Source organism: Crinia signifera, chromosome 1 (genome assembly GCF_055691185.1).
Source record: "Crinia signifera chromosome 1, ASM5569118v1, whole genome shotgun sequence".
Taxonomy (NCBI): Eukaryota; Metazoa; Chordata; class Amphibia; order Anura; family Myobatrachidae; genus Crinia; species Crinia signifera.
Window position 1 is genome coordinate 471,977,055 of NC_139217.1, and position 26,588 is coordinate 472,003,642.

Sequence of the window (26,588 nt, forward strand, 5' to 3'; positions counted from 1 at the left end):
ACACGTCAGATAGGCTGGACTGACTTTTTTTTTTTTTTTTATTTCAACCTTCATTACTGTGGAACCTTGGGCCAAAGATTCAGTACGTTATCCTTGCCCACCACAAGAGTAGTATGGTACGTCTCTACACACCCAATGGGCAGCATGACACATCCCTACGCACGGTGACGGAGAGCTTATTAATGAGGACTGAAGGCTAATGAATGGGGAAGTCTCTTGGGCCACCAGATAGTGACACCTCTCACCCCTTCTGTGTTTTAGGCTAAAGAAACGTACGATGAGGCCATGAGTCAGGGCCAGCAGGCGTTCCTCCTGGAGGAAGACGAGAGCTCCGCCGATGTATTCACCTGCAGCGTTGGGAATCTACCCCCCGGAAAGGAGGCCGAGGTGACCCTGAAATACGTGCAGGAGCTGCCTGTGGAAGCGGATGGAGCCGTGCGCTTTGTGCTTCCTGCCGTCCTCAACCCCAGATACACCCCAAAAGGTACAGCGGGAGAACGAGCGTTCCCTTGTGTCAGACCGTAGGGTAATGGTAATAAGTGTTATGTATCCGTGCATAGGGTACATGTGTAGTAAGGTAAATTACACACCGTGGACACCTACAGCATCACCGCCTTTATCCCTGTGCACGGTGACCACATCTACATCCACGGGGTACGGAGTCCGTGAGACACCATGGACAATGACAAGCCGAGTGCTCGCTCTGCGCAGCTTGATGTGAATGATCCTTATTGCAGCTCCCACTCTATCAGTGGCTGTTGTCCATTATTTATATAGCGCACACATATTCTGCAGCGCTGTACAGAGACTGTTATTATATAGCGCACACATATTCCGCAGTGCTGTACAGATAATATTATTACCAGTTATTTATATAGAGCACACATATTCCACAGCGCTGTACAGAGACTATTATTACCAGTTATTATATAGCGCACACATATTCTGCAGCGCTGTACAGAGAATATTATTACCAGTTATATTATATAGCGCACACATATTCCGCAGCACTGTACAGAGAATATTATTACCAGTTATTATATAGCACACACATATTCCGCAGCGCTGTACAGACACTATTATTACCAGTTATTATATAGCACACACATATTCCACAGCGCTGTACAGAGAATATTGCCAGTTATTTATATAGCGCACACCTATTCCGCAGCGCTGTACAGAGATTATTATTACCAGTTATTATATAGCGCACACCTATTCCGCAGCGCTGTACAGAGACTATTATTACCAGTTATTATATAGCGCACACATGTTCCACAGCGCTGTACAGAGACTATTATTACCAGTTATTATATAGCGCACACATATTCCGCAGTGCTGTACAGAGCATATTATTACCAGTTATTATATAGCGCGCACATATTTCGCAGCGCTGTACAGAGAATGTTATTATATAGCGCACACATATTCCGCAGCGCTGTACAGAGAATATTTGAACATTCCCATCAGTCCCTGCCCCAGTGGATCTTACATTCTATATTCCCTACCACATGTACACGCACACATAGACCTTCTACGGCTAATTTGTTGGGAGTCAATTAACCTACCAGTATATTTTTGGTTTGTGGGAGGAAACTGGAGTACCCGGAGGAAACTCACGCAAGCACTGAGAGAACATACAAACTCTGTACATTTAGGGCTGTGGTGGGAATGGAACCCATGACCTCAGCGCTGTGAGGCAGTAATGCTAACCATTACACCCTCCGTACGGCCCCGTATATATAACACACGGTGGGGATAGAACCCATGACCTCAGCGCTGTGAAGCAGTAATATAACCATTACACCATCTGTACTGCCCCGTATATATAACACATGGTGGGGATAGAACCCATGACCTCAGCGCTGTGAAGCAGTAATATAACCATTACACCATCTGTACTGCCCCGTATATATAACACATGGTGGGGATAGAACCCATGACCTCAGTGCTGTGAGGCAGTAATGTAACCATTACACCATCTGTACTGCCCCGTATATATAACACACGGTGAGGATAGAACCCATGACCTCAGTGCTGTGAGGCAGTAATGTAACCATTACACTGTCCGTGCTGCCCCGTATATAACACATGGTGGGGATAGAACCCATGACCTCAGCACTGTGAGGCAGTAATGTAACCATTACACCATCCGTACTGCCCCGTATATATAACACATGGTGGGGATAGAACCCATGACCTCAGCGCTGTGAGGCAGTAATGTAACCATTACACCATCCGTACTCCCCCGTATATATAACACATGGTGGGAATGGAACCCATGACCTCAGCGCTGTGAGGCAGTAATGCTAACCATTACACCGTCTGTACTGCCCCGTATATATAACACATGGTGGGGATAGAGCCCATGACCTCAGCGCTGTGAGGCAGTAATGCTAACCATTACACCATCCGTACTGCCCCGTATATATAACACATGGTGGGAATAGAACCCATGACCTCAGTGCTGTGAGGCAGTAATGTAACCATTACACCATCTGTACTGCCCCGTATATATAACACATGGTGGGGATAGAACCCATGACCTCAGTGCTGTGAGGCAGTAATACTAACCATTACACCATCCGTGCTGCCCGTATATATAACACATGTTGGGGATAGAACCCATGACCTCAGTGCTGTGAGGCAGTAATGCTAACCATTACATCATCCGTACTGCCCCATATATATAACACATGGTGGGGATAGAACCCATGACCTCAGTGCTGTGAGGCAGTAATGTAACCATTACACCATCCGTACTGCCCGGTATATATAACACATGGTGGGGATAGAACCCATGACCTCAGTGCTGTGAGGCAGTAATATAACCATTACACCATCTGTACTGCCCTGTATATATAACACATGGTGGGGATAGAACCCATGACCTCAGGGCTGTGAGGCAGTAATGCTAACCATTACACCATCCGTACTGCCCTGTATATAGAACACATGGTGGGGAAAGAACCCATGATCTCAGCGCTGTGAGGCAGTAATGTAACCATTACACCATCTGTACTGCCCCGTATATATAACACATGGTGGGGATAGAACCCATGACCTCAGCGCTGTGAGGCAGTAATGTAACCATTACACCGTCCGTACTGCCCCGTATATATAACACATGGTGGGAATGGAACCCATGACCTCAGCGCTGTGAGGCAGTAATGCTAACCATTACACCGTCCGTACTGCCCCGTATATATAACACATGGTGGGGAAAGAACCCATGATCTCAGCGCTGTGAGGCAGTAATGTAACCATTACACCATCTGTACTGCCCCGTATATATAACACATGGTGGGGATAGAACCCATGACCTCAGCGCTGTGAGGCAGTAATGTAACCATTACACCGTCCGTACTGCCCCGTATATATAACACATGGTGGGAATGGAACCCATGACCTCAGCGCTGTGAGGCAGTAATGCTAACCATTACACCATCTGTACTGCCCCGTATATATAACACATGGTGGGAATGGAACCCATGACCTCAGCGCTGTGAGGCAGTAATGCTAACCATTACACCATCCGTACTGCCCCGTATATATAACACATGGTGGGAGTAGAACACATGACCTCAGCGCTGTGAGGCAGTAATGCTAACCATTACACCGTCCGTACTGCCCCGTATATATAACACATGGTGGGGATAGAACCCATGACCTCAGGGCTGTGAGGCAGTAATGCTAACCATTACACCATCCGTACTGCCCTGTATATAGAACACATGGTGGGAATAGAACCCATGACCTCAGTGCTGTGAGGCAGTAATATAACCATTACACCATCCGTACTGCCCCGTATATATAACACATGGTGGGGATAGAACCCATGACCTCAGCGCTGTGAGGCAGTAATACTAACCATTACACCGTCCGTACTGCCCTGTATATATAACACATGGTGGGGATAGAACCCATGACCTCAGGGCTGTGAGGCAGTAATGCTAACCATTACACCGTCCGTAATGGCCTGTGTATATATAACACATGGTGGGGATAGAACCCATGACCTCAGTGCTGTGAGGCAGTAATGTAACCATTACACCGTCCGTACTGCCCGGTATATATAACACATGGTGGGGATAGAACCCATGACCTCAGCGCTGTGAGGCAGTAATGTAACCATTACACCATCCGTACTGCCCCGTATATATAACACATGTTGGGGATAGAACCCATGACCTCAGTGCTGTGAGGCAGTAATGCTAACCATTACACCATCCGTACTGCCCTGTGTATATATAACACATGGTGGGGATAGAACCCATGACCTCAGGGCTGTGAGGCAGTAATGCTAACCATTACACCGTCCGTAATGGCCTGTGTATATATAACACATGGTGGGGATAGAACCCATGACCTCAGTGCTGTGAGGCAGTAATGTAACCATTACACCATCCGTACTGCCCGGTATATATAACACATGGTGGGGAAAGAACCCATGATCTCAGCGCTGTGAGGCAGTAATGTAACCATTACACCATCTGTACTGCCCCGTATATATAACACATGGTGGGGATAGAACCCATGACCTCAGCGCTGTGAGGCAGTAATGTAACCATTACATCAGCGCTGTGAGGCAGTAATGTAACCATTACACCATCCGTACTGCCCCGTATATATAACACATGGTGGGAATGGAACCCATGACCTCAGCGCTGTGGGGCAGTAATGCTAACCATTACACCGTCCGTACTGCCCCGTATATATAACACATGGTGGGGATAGAACCCATGACCTCAGCGCTGTGAGGCAGTAATGTAACCATTACACGTCCGTACTGCCCCGTATATATAACACATGGTGGGGATAGAACCCATGACCTCAGGGCTGTGAGGCAGTAATGCTAACCATTACACCGTCCGTAATGCCCCGTATATATATATAACACATGGTGGGGATAGAACCCATGACCTCAGTGCTGTGAGGCAGTAATGTAACCATTACACCGTCCGTACTGCCCCGTATATATAACACATGGTGGGAATAGAACCCATGACCTCAGCGCTGTGAGGCAGTAATGTAACCATTACACCGTCCGTACTGCCCCATATATATAACACATGGTGGGAATAGAACTCGTGACCTCAGCGCTGTGAGGCAGTAATGTAACCATTACACCATCTGTACTGCCCCGTATATATAACACATGGTGGGGATAGAACCCGTGACCTCAGTGCTGTGAGGCAGTAATGTAACCATTACACCATCTGTACTGCCCCGTATATATAACACATGGTGGGGATAGAACCCGTGACCTCAGCGCTGTGAGGCAGTAATGCTAACCATTACACCATCCGTACTGCCCTGTATATATAACACATGGTGGGGATAGAACCCATGATCTCAGCGCTGTGAGGCAGTAATGTAACCATTACACCGTCCGTACTGCCCCGTATATATAACACATGGTGGGAATAGAACCCATGATCTCAGCGCTGTGAGGCAGTAATGTAACCATTACACCGTCTGTACTGCCCCGTATATATAACACATGATGAGGATAGAACCCATGACCTCAGTGCTGTGAGGCAGTAATGTAACCATTACACCGTCTGTACTGCCCCGTATATATAACACATGGTGGGGATAGAACCCATGACCTCAGCGCTGTGAGGCAGTAATGTAACCATTACACCGTCCGTACTGCCCCGTATATATATAACACATGGTGGGGATAGAACCCATGACCTCAGCGCTGTGAGGCAGTAATGTAACCATTACACCATCTGTACTGCCCCGTATATATAACACATGGTGGGGATAGAACCCATGACCTCAGCGCTGTGAGGCAGTAATGCTAACCATTACACCATCCGTACTGCCCTGTATATATAACACATGGTGGGGATAGAACCCATGACCTCAGCGCTGAGGCAGTAATGTAATCATTATACCATCCGTACTGCCCCGTATATGTAACACATGGTGGGGATAAAACCCATGACCTCAGTGCTGTGAGGCAGTAATGTAACCATTACACCATCCGTACTGCCCTGTATATATAACACATGGTGGGAATAGAACCCATGACCTCAGCGCTGTGAGGCAGTAATGTAACCATTACACCATCCGTACTGCCCCGTATATATAACACATGGTGGGAATAGAACTCATGACCTCAGCGCTGTGAGGCAGTAATGTAACCATTACACCATCTGTACTGCCCCGTATATATAACACATGGTGGGAATAGAACTCATGACCTCAGCGCTGTGAGGCAGTAATATAACCATTACACCAGCTGTGCTGCCAAATTCTAAAACTTGAAGCACTCAGAATGCCCTTGTGTTTATATCCAGCATAATAGTAATTCTAATAGTTGCTTTTCTCTGTAACTAGCCAATGCTGTACGCTGGGCCCACCTCTGGCTCAGACCTATTTTGCCGTATTGCTTGTGTTATTGTCTGTGTAACTTCTCTCTGACATTTCTCTCCGCACAGATCAGGATGTGAGTGTGACCGCCACTCGCCCATTGGTGCCTATTGGCAAGATTCCGTACACCCTGAGTCTGAGCGCTCACTTCCAGTCTGCGTACGGCATCGCCAAGATAGAATCTAACTGTGACATCACCCCTGTCCAATATACTGATGGCGACAAGACTGCGGCCAAGGTGAGGAAGCTGCACATAGATGAGGCGTGTCCAGTAGGACTGTGTAACCCTGTAACCCAATCTCACATTCGTAACAAAGTCTGCATTATTATTATTATTATTATTATTATTATTATTATTTATAAGGCGCCACAAGTGTTTCGCAGCGCCGTACAAAGGAACAATACAGGGAAACAAAGCTTGGCGTAACATTGACTAATTAACAAAAATACAGTACAAATAAAGAGCGCCACAGATCAATACACATTACAGCTTAAATGTAAGTAGTGAGGACTCAATCAACATACAACTAGAGGCTTGAGGCCAACGATGGAGATGAGTATGTGGACGAAGATGGTCACTGAGTGTTGGAGTATAGGAGAGCTGTGAGTGAAATGTGAAGAGAAGTGGGCTTTGACAACAGGAGGGAAGAGGGCCCTGCTCAGAGGAGCTTGCAATCTAGTAGGAAGGGTAGACAGACAGATTACAAGAGGTGCAAGCGAGGGGGTGGTGGTTAGATAGCAGCAGGATGTAAACAGGCAAGGGTTGGAGAAGCATCTACAGTAATATGGATGGGAGGTGTGTGTGTGTGTGTGTGGACAGATCCTGATTGATCAGCAGCTGCAGTTATCCAGGGGATTATTCTAGTGCTCACGCTTGAAAATTCGCATGAGTGTTATATTGTTCAAATGTGCATTTCTGTGTGCGTGGCCATGGTGAAATTTGCATTATTGTCTGCGGACCAGATTGAGATCCATTGCGTCTGATCTAGACTTGGGGGGGGGGTTGTGTAATTCAATCCTGCCTGCGGAAATGGCGATTATCAATTATTCGATACTGCTGCTTCCGACGACATTTGAAGGCCGTTTCCGACTAAACGAATCTGACTAAGACAAGTTTTGTCGGAAATAGCCAGGGTTTGTCTAATGGCCATTTTTCAACAATCCTCGAACTTTCCGTCAGTCAACATCCCAGATTGAATAGCACCCTTGAATGTAGTATTTACAGTTACTTATATAGCGCAGCATATCCCATCGCACTTAACAATTGGAAACGGTGATAAATAAACTGGGTAGATACATACCGACATGGAGGTAGGAGGGCCCTGCTCGCAAGCTTACAATCTATAGGGATACATAAGGATAGAATTCCCTAGCATGGCAGTCACACCAGATTACAGGACCGTCCTGATGGGATGCAATTAAATAATGTGATATTGATTCTTATGGTTACAGGTGTCGCTGGCGGAGGGACACAAGTTTGAGCGAGACGTGGAGTTACTGGCTTATTACACGGAGGTGAACAAACCCAGTGTCACTGTGGAGGCGGGGCTTGAGTCTACGCAGGAAACGGGATCTGCTTCATCAGGTGCAACAAGCAAACCCTAAGTGTAGTCTGTCCTCAGTCCATGTGCGCTAGTGCTGCTTATACCCCAGTGTCCCCCCAGTCCATGTGCACTAGTGCTGCTTATACCCCAGTGTCCCCCAGTCCATGTGCGCTAGTGCTGCTTATACCCCAGTGTCCCACAGTCCATGTGCACTAGTGCTGCTTATACCCCAGTGTCCCACAGTCCATGTGCACTAGTGCTGCTTATACCCCAGTGTCCCCCAGTCCCCCAGTCCATGTGCACTAGTGCTGCTTATACCCCAGTGTCCCCCAGTCCATGTGCGCTAGTGCTGCTTATACCCCAGTGTCCCCCAGTCCATGTGCGCTAGTGCTGCTTATACCCCAGTGTCCCCCCCCCCCCCAGTCCATGTGCACTAGTGCTGCTTATACCCCAGTGTCCCCCCAGTCCATGTGCACTAGTGCTGCTTATACCCCAGTGTCCCCCAGTCCATGTGCACTAGTGCTGCTTATACCCCAGTGTCCCCCAGTCCATGTGCGCTAGTGCTGCTTATACCCCAGTGTCCCCCAGTCCATGTGCACTAGTGCTGCTTATACCCCAGTGTCTCCCCCAGTCCATGTGCGCTAGTGCTGCTTATACCCCAGTGTCTCCCCCAGTCCATGTGCGCTAGTGCTGCTTATACCCCAGTGTCCCCCCAGTCCATGTGCGCTAGTGCTGCTTATACCCCAGTGTCCCCCCAGTCCATGTGCGCTAGTGCTGCTTATACCCCAGTGTCCCCCCCAGTCCATGTGCGCTAGTGCTGCTTATACCCCAGTGTCCCCCCCAGTCCATGTGCGCTAGTGCTGCTTATACCCCAGTGTCCCCCCCAGTCCATGTGCGCTAGTGCTGCTTATACCCCAGTGTCCCCCCCAGTCCATGTGCGCTAGTGCTGCTTATACCCCAGTGTCCCCCCCAGTCCATGTGCGCTAGTGCTGCTTATACCCCAGTGTCCCCCCCAGTCCATGTGCGCTAGTGCTGCTTATACCCCAGTGTCCCCCCCAGTCCATGTGCGCTAGTGCTGCTTATACCCCAGTGTCCCCCCCAGTCCATGTGCGCTAGTGCTGCTTATACCCCAGTGTCCCCCCCAGTCCATGTGCGCTAGTGCTGCTTATACCCCAGTGTCCCCCCCAGTCCATGTGCGCTAGTGCTGCTTATACCCCAGTGTCCCCCCCAGTCCATGTGCGCTAGTGCTGCTTATACCCCAGTGTCCCCCCCAGTCCATGTGCGCTAGTGCTGCTTATACCCCAGTGTCCCCCCCCAGTCCATGTGCGCTAGTGCTGCTTATACCCCAGTGTCCTCCCCCAGTCCATGTGCACTAGTGCTGCTTAAACCCCAGTGTCCCCCAGTCCATGTGCGCTAGTGCTGCTTAAACCCCAGTGTCCCCCAGTCCATGTGCGCTAGTGCTGCTTAAACCCCAGTGTCCCGTCCCCCCAGTACTGATCTCCATCCAGGCTAATGCTGGCTCCTACTGATCCCTATCTGGGGTAGAACAGTTAAGGTGTGTACACACGGTCGGTTAGTCTTGCATGTGGGGCGGTTAGCCTTGCATTTCGGTCCTGATGCGATCTGATGCGCGGCAAGCCACCCAACATGTATGCAATTTCGACGATACAGTGCACTATATACTGTAGTCATTGCTGCCCTGTTTATCTTTGTTTCGATTTGTGCTGTCATAGGTGCGCGCATCGGGAATGCAAGGTAAAACCTGTGCGATCTGCATGCGATCCCGATGCGATTTTGACTTTATAGTCACAATTGTATGCTGGGTTGTACGGTGTGTAAACCATTAGTGGCCAGTGGAAGCCACATTCTCAGCATGTAGCCTGTTTGGAGTCTGCAACATCTGTATAAGAAAATATTATTTATCCTGTTCATGATTTCTTAGAATCCTTTCCATTCTCTATTATAATACCCCCCCCCCCCTGTCTCCCCTGGATATTCTATAGGGTCCATGATGACGGACTCTGCCGTGATGCTGAATTTTTACCCCAGTTTCCCGGAGAGCCAGGAACAGTCCAGCTGCGGAGAGTTCATATTCCTTGTGGACCGGTCTGGGAGTATGGAGTGTGGCATGAACTCCGAGCCTAATGCTCCAAAGCGGATTCAGAGTGCAAAGGTCAGTGCTGGGACCCCCGCATCAGTAATTATCAGGGGGATCAGGTCAGTGCCGGGACCCCCGCATCAGTAATTATCAGGGGGATCGGGTCAGTGCCGGGACCCCCGCATCAGTAATTATCAGGGGGGGGGGGTAAGGTCAGTGCCGGGACCCCCGCATCAGTAATTATCAGGGAGGTAAGGTCAGTGCCGGGACCCCCGCATCAGTAACTATCGGGGGTGGGTGTAAGGTCAGTGCCGGGACCCCCACATCAGTAACTATCGGGGGGGGGGGGGGTTTAAGGTCAGTGCCGGGACCCCCCGCATCAATCACTATCAGGGGAGGTAAGGTCAGTGCTGGGACCCCCGCATCAGTAATTATCAGGGGGATCAGGTCAGTGCCGGGACCCCCGCATCAGTAATTATCAGGGGGATCGGGTCAGTGCCGGGACCCCCGCATCAGTAATTATCAGGGGAGGGGGGGGGGGTAAGGTCAGTGCCGGGACCCCCGCATCAGTAACTATCAGGGAGGTAAGGTCAGTGCCGGGACCCCCGCATCAGTAACTATCGGGGGGGGGGGGGGGGGGGGTGGGTGTAAGGTCAGTGCCGGGACCCCCACATCAGTAACTATCGGGGGGGGGGGGGTTTAAGGTCAGTGCCGGGACCCCCCGCATCAATCACTATCAGGGGAGGTAAGGTCAGTGCCGGGACCCCCCGCATCAATCACTATCAGGGGAGGTAAGGTCAGTGCCGGGACCCCCGTATCAGTAACTATCGGGGGAGGTAACATTCAGTGCCGGGACCCCCGCATCAGTAATTATCAGGGGAGGTAAGGTCAGTGCCGGGACCCCCACATTGGTAATTATAGGGTGGGGGTAAGTCAGTCTGCTGGTCCATTATTGAGGTCCTGTTTGGGAGGATAGCTATGGATTTGATTACACCGTCATCAATGCCTCTGGGGCCCTGGAAGTAGCTCGGTCCCTCCGGCAGCCTTGAGGCCCCGAGACATGAATTGCTCATAAGAATGGATTATGAACAACGGCACCTGGTAATACATCAGTCACTCGTCCTGGGACCAGGACTAAGGTTCATCCTAAGCCCTACCATAAACCTGCAAGGAGGCCGTATGTGAAGAAATGAGGCTGTTGCTGTAGATCCAGTGGTTGAGTTTTTTGGGGGATACATATGATCGCCGGGTGGTCAGAAGACGAACCCTGACATCCCAGCAGTTTCCATACTGACCTTAAACGTCTCCCCCCTTACCTCCCACATGCTAACCACTGACCTTACAGCGGCCAACGGTCCGTTATCGCGCAGTAGAAACCTGCTGCAAAATCTATTCGGGAGTTGACTGTAGAGTTATTTATGGCACAAAGCATTGAAGGTAGCGATAGGGGCACCTTTATCTCTTACAGACTATGGAAAGCATTCCCGTACTGAGTTAGAAAATGAAATGTATATGAGCATTAGTAGGCTCCGGTACCTCAGGGCCACTTCTCCTCTGGCTCCTCCCTTATCGCTGCTTCATACAGCTACTCCTTAATCCCATGTGACCGTTCCCCAACCCAGGGAATGGCCTCCTTATGTGGTGTACACACGGTTCAACTTCATCTATTCTTGCTTATATAACAAACCGCATAAATATACCAATGCTTTCTACCCATCCATCAACCGTCTCTCTCTCCTCTCCAGGAGACCCTGGTTCTTCTACTGAAGAGTTTGTCCCTCGGGTGCTACTTCAATATCTTTGGCTTCGGATCAGACTTTGAGTCCTTCTTCCCGTGAGTATAACCAGCTGTTGCCGGCGCTTCTAATCTGACGCTGTTGCCTTGGATGAAGGATGTTACTCTGTCTGGAAATGATCCATTCGTAGTGGGGGAACCTTATTACAGGCCGTCAGCAGACTCTGTCTAAGCCAGGGGAGTCCAGAAAGTCTTAGTTCCATATTACAGAAATTACTTATATAGAATATACTCACATATATATCTATATCTGTGCGGAGTTTGTATATTCTCCCTGTACTTGCGTGAGTTTCCTCCCACAATCCAAAAATATACTGTAAGGTATGTTTTGTACACATTGTAAGGCACTGCAGGCCCCTTACGGCGCCATATAAATACGGTCATACAGGCTGCAAATGCAGGGCCCCTGCTGTACATGGAGGGGCCCTCCTGTACTGCGACTGTACTAATTGTCTGTATCCCCCCAGGGAGAGTATGCAGTACACGCAAACGTCAATGGAGGAGGCTGTGAAGAAGGTTAATGAAATGGACGCAGACTTAGGAGGGACAGAGATCCTGCAGCCTCTACAGAAAATCTACAAAACAGCCGGCAGACGGGAGCACCCCAGACAGGTAGGTGACCCTCAGGGTGTGTGGTGGAGCAGTAACTTGTGACCCAGATTATATACAAGTATCACTGATCCCCTGTTATATATTAAGATGTTGAACCTGACAGGTGCCAGGTGTTGTTGTTTTGCGGACATGCGTATAATTCGTTTCGCTACTCGAACATGCTGCACAAGCAGCCTCTGCTGGTAACTGTGATATTCAGCCTACCTACATTACTGCAGATGCTGCTTGTGATATTCAGCCTACCTACATTACTGCAGATGCTGCTTGTGCGGCCTATTTCAATCCTTTTGCATATTTGACAAGTTTTAATGGAAAAAAGAGGCTGGGTGCTGCAGAGTGATGTTGCAGCAGGGTCTGACTAAGTGCTGTTTAACGCACAGAAAGGCTGGATGTATGTGGGTACATATGTATCCCCTACTTCCAGGGCTTGGCAGACGGTTCTTAAATGTGACAAGGATTCTGCCTTATTTTTGGTTGGATTTATCATGGGTCTGTGTCCTCTTCTGGTTTATAATCTAATAGAGGTGCCTTGTGGATATTTTTTGGTATTACACTCAGATTCATTTTCACCCATAATGATATTTATTTATTAAGTTACTTTTTATAGCGCACACATTCCGCAGCGCTGTACAGAGAATAGTTGAACACTCACATCAGTCCCTGCCCCAGTGGAGTTTACAATCTATATTCCCTACCACATGTACACACACACAGACTTTCTAGGGTTAATTTTGTTGTGAGCCAATTAGCCTACCAGTGTATTTTTTGGGTTGTGGGGGGAAACCGGAGTACCCGGAGGAAACCCACGCAAGTACAGTATGGGGAGAATATACAAACTCCGCTTATTTCACAATAACCCTTTTTTATTACCTGTGTGGTATTCGGTAAAACATGGCATCATGCGATACCTATACAGGGTGGCATAAGTGTGGAAACACCCTTTATATAAAGGGTGTCTAAACCCATTGAATTCAGTTGCGCTTTGCAATTGGCCGCACCAGTGATAAAATAAAACTTGGTAAGATCAGACAGAAATAGAGGTAGGAGGGCCCTGCTCACTAGTATGCAATCTATAGGGACATATATAGGGTAGGTGCTACCTATTGCTTCATGGTCACCAGCTTGCAGAGGCTCTTGGTGGGCTGTATATGGTCACACCAATGTTAGCCTGGGGCCTTTCTTTTGCAGATATGGATGCTGTGTATTCCAGGATTTTGTAAATGAGACATTTATTTTTATTTATTAACAGTTTCTTATATAGCGCAGCATATTCCGTTGCGCTTTACATAGGGGACAGTGATACAACAAAACAGGGTATTTACAGACAGTCAAAATGTAGGAGGGCCCTGCTCGCAAGCTTACAATCTATAGGGAAATAGGCATTGATACATAAGGATAGATACTGTATTCATTATTGCATCAATTCCATCAGAATGCAAGGTTCTATGACTGGTTCTGGAATTTGATAAGCTTGCCTGAAGAGATGAGTTTTTAGGGAACGCTTATAGGTTTGGAGACTGGAGGAGAGTCTTATTGTGCTTGGGAGGGCATTCCACAGAGTGGGTGCAGCCCGAAGAAAGTCCTGCAGTCGGGAATGGGAGCGAGTAATGAGTGTGGATGAGAGATGTAGATCTTGGGAGGAGCGTAGAGGTTGTGTTGGATGATATTTTGAGATAAGAGAAGATATGTATGTTGGTGTAGTTTGGTTTATGGCTTTGTGTGTAAGTAAAATAATTTTGTATTGAATACGGTAGAATACAGGTAACCAATGAAGTGACTGACAGAGTAGCTTTGCAGATGATGAACGTCTGGCTAGGAAGATTAGCCTTGCAGCTGCATTCATAATGGACTGTAGTGGTGAGAGTCTGTATTGGGGAAGGCCAATAAGGAGACTATTGCAATAATCAATGCGTGAAATGATGAGAGCATGGATTAGAGTTTTTGCAGTGTCTTGTGTAAGGTAAGGGTGAATTTTTAATATGTTTTTTAGGTGCATGTGGCATGATTTTGAGACAGATTGAATGTGGGGTACAAAGGAAAGTTCTGAGTCAAGGATAACACCTAGGCAGCGAGCTTGAGAGGTAGGAGTGATTGTCATCTTCTCAACAGCGATAGAGATATCAGGTTGGTAACTACTATTTATTGGCAGAAATATAATTAATTCTGTTTTTGAGATATTAAGTTTGAGGTGGCGAGATGACATCCAGGATGAAACAGCAGAAAGGCATTCAGAGACACGGCTCAATACAGATGGGGACAGGTCCGGGGAGGATAGGTAGAGCTGAGTATCATCCGCATACAGATGATACTGAAATCCAGAGGAGCTGATTAGTTTGCCAAGAGATGAGGAATAGATTGAGAAAAGAAGAGGACCTAAAACTGAACCCTGAGGTACTCCAACTGAAAGAGGTAGCGAAGAGGAGGTAGAATCAGAGAAATGAACACTAAAGGAGCGGTTAGATAAGTAGGATGAGAACCAAGAGAGGGCTGTGTCTTTAAGACCTAGGGATTGTAGTGTTTGTATGAGAAGTGTGTGGTCAACAGTGTCAAAAGCAGCAGAGAGAGCTAGAAGAATTAGTAGTGAGTAGTGGCCTTTAGACTTAGCAGTGACCAGATCATTCACAACTTTAGTCAGTGCTGTCTCTGTGGAGTGTTGGGCACGAAAGCCTGACTGATGCGGGTCCATTAAGTTGTGCGAGTTAAGAAAGTGTGTGTGTGTGTGTGGCGAGTATAGGCAAGTCTTTCAAGTTAGTTTGGAGGTGCACGGTAGTTTGCAAGAGAGCTTGGGTCAGAATAATGTTTCTCTACCGTCCAATGGGATACTGGGCTTCACTACTATGGGGATTGAGACCTCCGCAGGAGAGACAGGCACATAAAAGAACTTTCAGTGTGGGTGCACTGGCTCCTCCCCTCAATCTCCCTCCACTAGTCAGTTTTGAAAAATGTGCCTCAGGAGAGGCAGTGCTTCTGGATGCTCCAGAGTTTTTCTACATTTATTTTCAAAGTTTGTTATTTTGGGGCGCTGTGGTGACCACACAGCTGTCCTGCTTCGTGGGTGTCAGGGGAAGGGTCAGTCCCCAACCTCTTCAGGTGCAGAGCTGACCCTGCTACAGGACAATTCGGTCCTGCGTGGGACTTGTCACCGCACAGCATTGCGCTGTGGCGAGCAAGTTCCCTAGCCGCCGCACACCCCTGACAGGTCAGAAGACTTCAGTGGTGAGTACAGGCTGGGGGTCCCACAAGGGGTCCCCGCAGCCATTTCTGGTGCGGCAAGATGACGGCTAGTAATGGTGGCTCTCCAGCAGGGACTGCGTGAACACCGCGTCTGGTAACTGGCATAGGGGTGCTGCCGCTGGACCACCAGGGACACCCCTCAGGTTATAATGTATTATATATATATTTTACACCTTTATTATATGTCAGTATAAATATATAGAAGCGCCAGCTCCGTGTACAGGGGGCGGGGCTTCACTCAGAGCGGGACCAAGCTCTGCTGGGCGCGCGCTGTCACTTCCTGCTTCTTCACACGCTGCCAGACTCCATTACAGAGGGCTCCTCACTGGCGTGGTGGATCCGGGTACTTGCAGCACGGCAGAGACAGCAGGTTTTTTATAGCTATTTAGCGCTGCTGCGCTATCTAGCTTACTCAGACACTGTGTTTGTTCATATCACTGTGTTTAGCGTTACCAGCTCACCCAGATCTGTGAGTTCAGGTTAAGGGTGCACTTGGCTCCCCAATTGCTCTGTTTTTTCCCCACTGATTAGTTACTTAACACAGCATAAAACAAGCACATAGTCTGTTTTTCACATCCAGCTGTGTGGGGTGTGCACGTGTGTGACTGCGTGGGGGTTGTGTTGTACTGCAGACATTGTAGTACTGTCTCATCATGGTGAAAAAGTTCACTTGTATGGTGTGTAGCACCAAGTTTGTGCCAAAATCACAGTCCCAGGTCACTTGTGAGGCTTGTATGTCACCACAGCCCAGTAGTGCTGACATTAAGATCATTGGGGTGCCCCCACAGCTTGTGGGGCCGTCTCAGGCTGACGAGCAGGAGCCTGTTTGGGCCTCCAACATAAAGACCCTGTTGGATTCTGTGGCTTCACAGCTTTCCAATAACACTCAGCAAACGCAGATCAGAGAGATTTGTCCATGTTAACTGCCAGGGTGGATATTCTTCATACTCTTAGGGCGGTATTCAATGAGCCAGAATCGTTGGTCACAGTGATCCAGATTTATCATTCGCCTGCCAATCGCCGGTTTTTAGCTGTGAATCGCCATGCATGGGGATTCGTGGGGAGTCGCCAAGTCACCCTATTCAACGTGGCTGAGAATCGCCGGCCCTAACGGCGATTCTCAGCCATACCGGCGTTTCCCTATACAGCCGCATTAATGTAGTCAGTTGTTTAAAAAAATGCAGAGAAATGCAAGAAAAAAGCAAATTACCCTGGACAAACGCTTCCCATACAGCATACGGCAAACGCTGGGTAATCTGCTCAAAGGGCAAACGAAGGAGTGAGGTGGGGAGGAGAATCATGGGTAAGTGAGGTGCACCATGGGTAAGAACAGTGCTTTGTGGGAGAAAAAAAAATACCTGAAAAAATTAAATATATATTTGTATAGCACTTCTACGACCATGACATCACACAAGGGCAGCAAATAATAATACATTAGACTTGCATAGTTAAATAGAACACTTAAAACCAATTATTTCACATGTTCCTATAAAAGTTCACCAGAAAAAGATGACGAGGGACACTCGGTGAGGAACGGCGATATGAAAGAAGAAAAAGGAATCGCCAACTTCTCATTGAATACACTTTTGGCGATTCCCCTCAACTACCGTCGATTCCCCATGTAAAATCCTATAGACAAAAAACGGCGATTTGGAGAGAATAACATTTGGCGATTGCTGCTTCATTCACCGGTCGTCATCGGCGATTTCAGCTCATTGAATAGGGTGATTCGCATTTGGGGCTCCAAAAATCACCGTCAGACACGATAAAAACACAGAATCGCCATAAAACTTGGCGATTCCGGCTCATTGAATACCGCCCTTAGTGTACCTCCTCCCGCACAGCCTCAAAAGAGGCCGGCTGCTGCGATGGCCCCTGATTCAGACGATGAGGATGAGGACATACTAGAGGAGGGTGAGGAGCAGGTTCTGCAGGAACCAGTCCCTGAGGCAGCAGTGCATGGGCCTGAACCGCTTATCAGGGAGGTTTTAGATCTCCCAGTGGAGGCATCCGCAGAAGGAGATCCTTTCTTCATGACTCAGAGGAAACGGCCAGTGTACTTTCCTTAGCAGGCGGAGTTAGAAACTTTGTTCAGGGCGGCTTGGCAAAACCCTGATAAAAGGTTTACTCTTTCAAAAGGGTTCACAAATGCCTATCCTTTTGAACCTTTAGGCAGGAAGAAGTGGGAGGAGCCACCGGTAGTGGACTCATCTGTCTCCCGCCTTTCTAAGAAGGTGTTGCTACCGGTCCCAGGTGTATCCACCCTTAAAGACGGGGCGGACAGGAGGCTGGAAGCTACCCTCAAGTCCATATATACGGCTAGTGGGGCATCCCAACACCCAGTTTTAGCCAGCTGCTGGATGGCTAAGGCCATTCATACCTGGTCAACCCAGATTCAAGAAGGGTTGTTGGGTGACATGACTGTGGCCCAGATAGGCGACAGCCTGAGGCACATTCAGGATACCGCTAAGATCCTGTGTGAGGCGCAAAAGGAATTGGGCGCAATAAACGCGCGTAATTCAGCCATGGCGGTTTCAGCCAGACGGGCTTTGTGGCTACGTCAGTGGTCTGCAGATGTAGATTCAAAGAAGAGTGTGGAGGGTATTCCCTTTACAGGAGAATGGCTTTTTGGGAGTGAATTAGACGGTTGGATTTCCAAGGCCACGGCAGGAAAATCTACCTTCCTCCCATCAGCTCCCACGGTGGCAAAGCGTACCTTCACAGGTGCTTCCCAGCAGTCCTTTCGTGGGAACAGGTTTCGCCCCAAGGCCAGGGGCGCCTCTAATGCCAACAGAGGCACAAGAGGCAAGTTTAGGAAGCCTAACTCCTCCAGCACCCAGGACCGTCCAAATGCCGCAGCGTCCTCTAAGCCTGCAGCATGACGGGGTTTTCCCGCCACGAGACTCTCTCGCGGTGGGAGCGCGATTGTTGCATTTCAGTCATGTGTGGGACGCCTCGGGTCTGGATTCCTGGGCCAGGGGTCTCATTTCACTAGGTTACAGGCTGGAATTCGACAAGCCCCCTCCCAGAAGATACTTCAGGTCGGCTCTTCCAGCATCACAGGAGGACCAGGTTCGCCTCCAGGGGGCCATTACCAGGCTGCTTCAGTCTCAGGTAATTGTACCGGTCCCAAGCACGGAGCGAGGCCAGGGATATTATTCCAACCTATTCCTGGTACCGAAGCCAGACGGCTCAGTAAGGCCCATCCTGAACTTAAAATCACTGAACCCCTTCCTGCGTGTGTTCAAGTTCAGGATGGAGTCCTTGCTCTCAGTGATCGCCAGCCTAGAGATAGGGGAGTTCTTGGCCTCCATAGACGTCAAGGACGCCTCTTTACACATCCCTATCTGGCCCCCACACCAAATCTATCTCAGATTTGCCTTGGGGAACGACCATTACCAATTCCGGGCCCTGCCTTTCGGCCTGTCGACTGCCCCGAGGGTTTTTACAAAGATAATGGCGGAAATGATGTCACTACTCAGACTCCAAAGGGTGAATGTCGTGCCATACCTGGACGACCTGCTAATAAAGGCAGGGTCGGCAGAGGCTTTGAGGAGTGCTCTCAATCTGTCCATACGAGTCCTAAGAGACCACGGGTGGATTCTGAACATGTCCAAATCATCGCTGGTTCCGACCCAGAGGATGGTTTTCTTGGGCATGATACTGGATACATCGGAACAAAGAGTCTTTCTGCCGATGGAAAAGGTCAGTGCACTTCAGCAGCTGGTCAGGGAGGTTCTAGAGCATGGGTCCTCAAACTGCGGCCCTCCAGATGTTGTGAAACTACATATCCCAGCATGCCTTGCCACAGTTTTGCTATAAGGGAGTGTTAAAACTGTGGCAAGGCATGCTGGGATTTGTAGTTTCACAACATCTGGAGGGCCGCAGTTTGAGGACCCATGTAATCTAGAGTCTCCTCTGGTACAGATCCATCTTTGCCTCCGACTTCTAGGCAAGATGGTGGCTTCATTCGAAGCAATACAATTTTGCCGTTTCCATTCCAGGATTTTTCAATTGGACATTCTGACAAAATGGTCCGGCTCCCCCCTGCAGATGCGCAGAAGGATTGGACTTGCACCAAAAACCAGGATCTCGCTACAGTGGTGGCTAGATTCATCCAATCTGTTAGCAGGCAGACGGTTCCAGATCCAGGACTGGACTCTGGTAACCACGGACGCCAGCCTAAGGGGCTGGGGGGCGGTGACACAGGGAGTCCGCCTCCAGGGTCGATGGACTCCACTGGAGTCAGGCCTGCACATCAACAAGCTGGAGTTGCGGGCGGTCTACTATGCCCTGGTACAGGCAGCTCCATTGTTACAGGGCAAGGCGATCCAGGTCCAGTCGGACAATGCTACCACTGTGGCCTATATAAACCGGCAGGGTGGTACCAAGAGCATGCCCTGCATGAGAGAAGCATTAAAGATTCTGTCTTGGGCGGAACTGAATGTCCAGGCCCTGTCTGCCATTTTCATCCCGGGGATCGACAATTGGGAGGCGGACTTCCTGAGTCGTCATGACCTTCACCCGGGAGAGTGGGGCCTTCACACTCAAGTGTTCGATGCCATAGTGGATCTGTGGGGGCTCCCTCAGATCGACCTGATGGCTTCACGACTGAACCACAAGGTAGCGATGTACTGTGCACGGACCAGAGACCCAGGGGCGATAGCGGTGGACGCTCTCACCTGGACCTGGGATTTCCAATTGGTGTACCTGTTCCCACCTCTCCCATTGTTAGCTCGGGTGCTAAAGCGGCTCCGGCATCAGGGGACGGAGGCCATTCTGGTGGCACCAGATTGGCCAAGAAGGGCCTGGTACGGGGACATTCAGGCCATGCTAGTGGAAGACCCATGGCGTCTGCCCATAAGAAAAGATCTGCTCCTCCAGGGCCCGTTCGTCTTTCAGGACTTACAGCGGCTACGTTTAACGGCCTGGAGGTTGAGCGGCAGATCCTAGTCCACAAGGGTCTACATCCCTCTGTCGTCAATACAATGATCAAGGCCAGGAAACCGGTGACGGCTTCCCACTATCACGTCATATGGCGAAGATATATTGCCTGGTGTGAGAAGAATGACTTGCCTCCGGCCAGCTTTCGTCTAAACAACCTGCTACGCTTCCTACAGGCTGGTTTGGATAAGGGGCTCAGATTGGGTTCCTTAAAGGTCCAAATCTCCGCGCTGTCTGTGTTTTTCCAGAGAAAGATTGCGGCCTTGCCGGAAGTGCAAACCTTCTTACAGGGGGCTCTGAGGATCCAGCCCCCCTTTGTGCCTCCCACTGCACCATGGGATTTGGAAGTGGTTCTCACTTTCTTAAAATCTGCCCGGTTTGTTCCACTGGAGGAGTCTGAACTGCGACACCTCACGTGGAAGACTGTGGTTCTGCTGGCTCTGGCTTCGGCCAGGAGGGTATCCGAGCTTGGGGCTTTATCATGTCGGAGCCCTTACCTTGTGTTCCACAACGATAGGGCGGAGCTCAGGACCAGACAACAATTCCTTCCAAAGGTGGTGTCAGGGTTCCACCTAAACCAACCTATTGTGGTCCCTTCTAGCGCGGCACATCCGGATATACCTGAGTCCTTAGATGTGGTCCTAACCCTTAAAGGGTATGTCAAGCGCACAGCGAGGATCCAGAAGACGGACAGCCTTTTTGTGCTCTATGATGTGCAGAAGAAGGGGTTACCTGCTTCAACGCGTACCATTGCCAGGTGGATAAGATGTACTATCCAACAGGCCTATGCATCAGCTGGTTTATCGCTTCCTTTTTCAGTAAAGGCTCATTCAACCAGGTCTGTAGGTACCTCTTGGGCGGCTGCTCGAGGGGTGTCGGCAATGCAGCTCTGCAGGGCCGCACACATTTGTGAAGTTTTACAAGTTTGACACCCTGGCCAGGGAGGATTCCCAGTTCGGGAATGCGGTTCTACAGCAGAATCCGCACGTTCCCACCCGTTCTGGTAGCTTTGGGACCTCCCCATAGTAGTGAAGCCCAGTATCCCATTGGACGGTAGAGAAAATAGGATTTTGGGTACCTACCGGTAAATCCTTTTCTCGTAGTCCATTTGGGATACTGGGAGCCCACCTCGGTGCGGTTTTTACTGCTGTCAGATACTATTTCATTGTTAGGCTTATTGCCTTGTTTTCTATAGGACAGATATGTCTATAGACTTGTTTCTAGTTACAGGTGTCCTTTTAAGTTGTTAGGATTCACCTCTTTTATATGTTGTTGTTCGGTTGGGTGTGCTGGATGAATCTCACCACAATACATTATCACATACTCCTCACATGCTCTCCTTCGGCACAGTTTTTGCATTAACTGACTAGTGGAGGGAGATTGAGGGGAGGAGCCAGTGCACCCACACTGAAAGTTCTTTTATGTGCCTGTCTCTCCTGCGGAGGTCTCAATCCCCATAGTAGTGAAGCCCAGTATCCCATATGGACTACGAGAAAAGGATTTACCGGTAGGTACCCAAAATCCTATTTTTTCAGAATCGGAGTAATAACTGCTTGTTTGAACAATGAAGGAAAGACACCAGTAGAGAGAGAGGTTACAGATTTTAGTTAAGATTGGGATGAGCACAGGAGACAGAAATTTACTTATTTGCGAGGGTATAGGGTCAAGAGGAGAGGTAGTAGAGTGGGAGGCAGAGAAAAGTGCAGATACTTCATCTTCATTTGTGGGATCAAATGAAGCAAATGCTTCAGAGGGCTCAGGTATGGAATTGAGCAGATCACTGACTGAGTTGGAGCATACCAATTCATCTCTGATCTTGTCAATCTTATCCCTGAAGTAGGAAGCAAGATCTTGTGCATGGATAGTGGTTGGTGGCTTGGGTGAGGGAGGGTTGAGAAGGGATTTAAATGTATTAAAAAGACGTTTTGGGTTAGAAGCTTGAGCAGAAATGAGAGTTTGGAAATATGTATGTTTGGCAGTTTCCATGGCATAATCCATTGGACTGTCACATTTACGCTCAGCTTTGCGTGAGATATTTTGTAGGTGTCTCGTTAATTTAGAGTGCCACGGTTGGCGTCTAGGCCTACATGGAGTGTGGTGGGTAACTGGAGCCTCTTCATCCAGGGCTGTTTTGAGGGTTAGGTTTAGGTGTGATACCGCCATCTCAGGAGTAGTGAATGCAGAAATAGGAGCAAGCTGTTGTTGCAGTGAGGAGGAGAGTACTTGAAAATTAATATCATTAATATTTCTGCGGGCTTGTGGTGGATTAAAGGATTTCTGTGTTTTTGAGTTAGAAGTACTAGAGGACAGCATGTAGGAGATAAGGTTGTGATCTGAGAGAGGGAAAGGAGAATTGGTAAATTCCGACACTGAGCACAGCTTAGTGAATATCAGATCAAGACAGTGGCCATCCCGATGAGTAGAGGAGTCAGTCCATTGGGAGAGGCCGAGAGAGGAGGTTAGAGAGAGTAGTTTGGAGGCATGAGCAGCAGATTTTGGGCTATCAATAGCAATGTTGAAGTTACCCATGATGATGGTTGAGATGTCAGCGGAAAGGAAGTGAGGGAGCCAGGCAGAAAAATCTTCCAGAATAGTGTTGGCTGCCCTTTAGAAAGATGTCCGCTCTGCCGATGTGTAACTAGGGCTTGATGTACATGGACACCCCTCTGTGTGGACTGTGCAATGGGGATGGAATTGGATAGAAAAGGCTTTGTGAGCGGTTCTGTAATCTGATGACATCTCGGAACATTTGGAGACTAGAGGAAAGTGTTGTTGTGAGTGGGAGGGCATTCCCCAGAGTGGGTGTGGCCTAAGGGAGCTAGTAATGAAGGATGTAGATCTTGTGGAGAGATCAGTTCGGGAGATATTGCAAGCGAAGTGACTGAAGAGCTAGATTCATTCATACTCCCATAAGGAACATAGTAATCTTCAGTTTAGTGACTTATTTCAAGGGCAAAGGTCTTATGTCAAGTAAGGGAGCTGTACCAAGCCTATTACAAGTTGATGATTAAATAGTATTTGTAGAAGTAGCAATTCCAAATCAATGCTTAGTTGTTAATAGGCTTCCAAGTTTCTTTAAAAACCATACATTAAGTATCAATTGCAACTGATACAGTTTTTGTCAGCTGATGGTTACAGGAGGCAAATGGTCAGGTAATGGCAAGTGGCGTTACTAAGAATCCAAAGTCTACCAACCAACCACTTCAGACACATTAAAAATGGTACAATTTTATATTAAATATGCATATGTATACAATATACATATAGCAGTCGATTGCATTTAATAAGACAGCTACCAAGAGGATGAAGGTTTCTTGGTAATTCAACAGCCCATACGATCCGGAATAAATCTGGGATCAGATGTTATTGAATTTCAGCACCATTGGGGAAGATCCCTCAAGCCACTGAGTTGGTCGTCAATTGACTATTGCTGTCTGTTTTTGCCTAGAGTGTATTAAGCACATACCGGTACTTAGAATGCCACCAGGTCTCTTAAATTCATGCAGTAGGACCTTAAACAGTTGACCATCGTCTACAGGAAGTTTGGCTAGTGTAATCTACAGACAAGAAATGAAGCACAGAAGGCTAACACAAGGCAAGGTCATTGCTCTTCTGCAGTTGCAGTGCAGCACATACTCCTGGTGTTTGGGCAGCTAGGCAACCAGTGGCGCTGTAGCTGTCTGGTGTCCCTGTTATCGAGCAACCGGCGGGACTGTTCGGATGATGGTGCAGTGTTCCATTGCAGAGACTAGGTGCAGCAGTGGTTTGTAACCACAAATAGGATGCGGCAACTTGAGTCACTGACCACAATGCGTCATATATAATCAGCAGTTCCTCAGTGTCCGATACACCGGCCTGGTACAAAGTGATGGGATATTCTATTCGAGATGAATAATGAGGAATACATGTGATGACCGGCTGGGATACTGTTGTATGATCTCTGTTCTCTTCTCAGCTTTTTGTCTTCACGGATGGAGAAGTCGGGAACACAAAGCAAGTGATCGCGGAAGTCCAGAAAAATGCTCATAACCACCGGTAATTACAGTGATCCTCCATGTACTGTGTATAGATGTGTCATGTCTGTGTGCTAGTGATCGGGCCCCTCTCATCCTCTGTGTCACTGTATTATCCTGCAGTGCTAGGGATCGGGCCCCTCTCACCCTCTGTGTCACTGTATTATCCCGCAGTGCTAGTGACTGGGCCCATCTCACCCTCTGTGTCACTATTATCCTGCAGTGCTAGTGATCGAGCCCCTATCACCCTCTGTGTCACTGTATTATCCCGCAGTGCTGGTGACCGGGCCCCTCTCACCCTCTGTGTCACTGTATTATCCTGCAGTGCTAGTGACCGGGCCCATCTCACCCTCTGTGTCACTATTATCCCGCAGTGCTAGTGACCGGGCCCCTCTCACCCTCTGTGTCACTATTATCCTGCAGTGCTAGTGACCGGGCCCCTCTCACCCTCTGTGTCATTGTATTATCCCGCAGTGCTAGTGATCGGGCCCATCTCACCCTGTGTGTCAATGTATTATCCCGCAGTGCTAGTGATCGGGCCCATCTCACCCTCTGTGTCATTGTATTATCCCGCAGTGCTAGTGATCGGTCCCTCTGTGTCACTGTATTATCCTGCAGTGCTAGGGATCGGGCCCATCTCATCCTCTGTGTCACTGTATTATCCTGCAGTGCTAGTGATGGGGCCCCTCTCACCCTGTGTGTCACTGTATTATCCCGCAGTGCTAGTGACCGGGCCCCTCTCACCCTGTGTGTCACTGTATTATCCCGCAGTGCTAGTGATCGGTCCCTCTGTGTCACTGTATTATCCCGCAGTGCTAGGGATCGGGCCCATCTCACCCTGTGTGTCACTGTATTATCCCGCAGTGCTAGTGATCGGGCCCATCTCACCCTCTGTGTCATTGTATTATCCCGCAGTGCTAGTGATCGGTCCCTCTGTGTCACTGTATTATCCTGCAGTGCTAGTGATCGGGCCCATCTCACCCTCTTTGTCGCTGTATTATCCCGCAGTGCTAGTGATCGGGCCCATCTCGCCCTCTGTGTCACTGTATTATCCCGCAGTGCTAGTGACCGTGCCCATATCACCCTCTGTGTCGCTGTATTATCCCGCAGTGCTAGTGACCGTGCCCATCTCACCCTCTGTCACTGTATTATCCCGCAGTGCTAGTGACCGGGCCCATCTCACCCTCTGTGTCACTGTATTATCCCGCAGTGCTGGTGACCGTGCCCATCTCACCCTCTGTCACTGTATTATCCCGCAGTGCTAGTGACCGGGCCCATCTCACCCTCTGTGTCACTGTATTATCCCGCAGTGCTAGTGACCGGGCCCATCTCCTTAGAGTTTTGCAGTGAGATTGCAGCCTGGACCCTGCACTGTGACACACGTTGTCCTAAGTCATGTGACTAATCCGTATTGATCTGTACCAGTAGCTCCTGATATCACAGTTGGACATAGGATGAATCTGGAACATAATGGGGCGACCATTCCAAATTGGGAAGTGATCATAAGGGGTTGGGTCACTCTGTTCCTTCCATACATGTCCGGCTCCTGTCTGTCCCTGTCTTATCCCCATGTCCATGGTAATCTTACAGGTGTTTCACATTCGGGATCGGGGAAGGAGCCTCTACGTCCCTCATTAAAGGCATGGCCCGAGCTGGGAGTGGAACGAGCGAGTTTATCACCGGCAAGGACCGAATGCAGCCCAAGGTGAGACGGGTTTTGTTATAAGTTGTAGAATGTTCTAGCACAGGGGGAACACAATACACTGGAGAACGTAAATCGTACGTACGCGTACATACTATACAACTGGGGTCAGATCCCCTACATTATTCACATGCGTGGTGGGGATTTACTGGAAGGTGCATAGACAGAGTGACCTCAGCCTAAAACCTTGAGCTGTGTGACAGAGGGAGGAATGAGGGTGCAGGACGGTGTTGTGGAAAAAGGATGTGGGTGAGGACATGGC

General features: G+C 48.9%; 1 protein-coding gene across 2 annotated transcripts in view; it reads left to right on the forward strand.

The window, feature by feature from the left end:
- The window catches only part of VWA5A (von Willebrand factor A domain containing 5A), a 49,340-nt gene extending 22,957 nt beyond the window's left edge, over positions 1 to 26,383 (forward strand). For both annotated transcript variants that reach the window (XM_083155419.1, XM_083155418.1), the window contains exons 4-11: positions 262 to 484; positions 6,453 to 6,622; positions 7,837 to 7,969; positions 9,932 to 10,101; positions 11,772 to 11,860; positions 12,289 to 12,433; positions 24,567 to 24,646; positions 26,215 to 26,383. In XM_083155419.1, the coding sequence (XP_083011545.1) occupies positions 262 to 484; positions 6,453 to 6,622; positions 7,837 to 7,969; positions 9,932 to 10,101; positions 11,772 to 11,860; positions 12,289 to 12,433; positions 24,567 to 24,646; positions 26,215 to 26,350 (1,146 nt within the window). In that variant the 3' untranslated portion in view covers positions 26,351 to 26,383. The remainder of the gene's footprint in view (positions 1 to 261; positions 485 to 6,452; positions 6,623 to 7,836; positions 7,970 to 9,931; positions 10,102 to 11,771; positions 11,861 to 12,288; positions 12,434 to 24,566; positions 24,647 to 26,214) is intronic.
- The last annotated feature ends 205 nt before the right edge of the window (positions 26,384 to 26,588 follow it).